This window comes from Trachymyrmex septentrionalis, unplaced genomic scaffold (genome assembly GCF_001594115.1).
Source record: "Trachymyrmex septentrionalis isolate Tsep2-gDNA-1 unplaced genomic scaffold, Tsep1.0 scaffold8, whole genome shotgun sequence".
Lineage (NCBI taxonomy): Eukaryota > Metazoa > Arthropoda > Insecta > Hymenoptera > Formicidae > Trachymyrmex > Trachymyrmex septentrionalis.
The window spans coordinates 2,796,001-2,797,329 of NW_017305987.1; the positions used below are offsets into that span (position 1 = coordinate 2,796,001).

The window sequence follows — 1,329 nt, forward strand, 5'->3', positions numbered from 1 at the left end:
ATTTATCGGTTTGAATTTATTTGTCATATATGCCATGCAAAAAAGGTAAATTTTATATTTAGAGAATATTTTGCAATATGCAATTATATATATTTTTGTAAAAATAGCTGAGTATTTTTTTATATGAATAAATTATTAATAATAATTTTTTGAAAAAGTATTGCTATGCTTCCATATTTCAGACGAGATGATGTTATTTAATTTAAATTACATCATATTACGCATTTCATATTTGTCTTTATTTGTTAGGACCTTTGACGGATTTCTGATTATCGAACAGTGACACATCATTTATTTACATTATAGAGTATCTAAATTTTTCGTCTTTAAACCACCATTTTACAATGCAAAGTTTATAAAAAAAACATATTGGATATAAAAAAATGTATTTAATCTTACGTAAAAATATTAAATGTTTAATCAATTACAACTAATTTATAAAAAATGTAAAGATCATTGAAATCTTTTGATTAAACTCCAATTTTCCCATATAGTGCTGCGTTTCAGTGTTTGGAATACCAATGTACCAGGATAGAGATACATGATGGTTGCTATTTACGGGAAGAACCAACAAACTGTTGCAAAAATCAGCAAGAAATTTGTCGTAAGTACATTTCTTAATTGAAAAACATATACGTGTATATACTTATGTACTTTATTATATATTCTGTATATTTATAACACTTGACATGTAATTATTATGTAAAAATTATTTTCATTAAAATTCAAAAAAGTATATATAATATACAGTAAAAGCAAAAAGTATTCGTACAAGGAAATTTTTTATAAAAAAAAGTCTTATTTGTGAAAAATAAACATTAATTAGCAATTTTATACAATAAAAAATACATTCTATTCTAGTATATACAAATGAGCTTTGCATGTATTTCTGATATTATAAGCTAAATTTCTCAACTGTACGAATACTTCGAGCATCCAAACAATAGAACTTTTAATTTTTACTTATTTTTCAGATGATATATTTTTTATAATTAATACATCTTTTTGATATATATATATATATTAGGTGTACAAAAAAGTTCTGAGCTTTAGATTTGATACAACCGAAATAACAATTTAAATTTTATATATCTTCCCGCCCTTTTGGGGTTTTAAAACAGTAACATTTAACCTCCTGAAATGCGATACGGTTTGGCGTTTGATGCACATAACCTCAAAAATCAGTAGTGTTCACGATGGCAATTACAAAAGAGCATATTCGATTTTCCATCCACTTCGCGTTTCATCTGAAGAAAAATGCTGCTGAAGCCACTGAAATGATTTGTGCTGCATATGGAGAGAACGCTGTAAGTCATGCAACATGCAAAA

The 1,329-nt window shown here is 25.7% G+C and overlaps 1 protein-coding gene across 1 annotated transcript in view; it reads left to right on the plus strand.

Annotated features, from left to right (window-relative positions):
* LOC108754399 overlaps nucleotides 1–1,329 on the plus strand; it is a 24,225-nt gene that overhangs the window by 740 nt on the left and 22,156 nt on the right. The window contains exon 3 of the mRNA XM_018496648.1: nucleotides 495–604. Within this exon, the coding sequence (XP_018352150.1) occupies nucleotides 495–604 (110 nt within the window). The remainder of the gene's footprint in view (nucleotides 1–494; nucleotides 605–1,329) is intronic.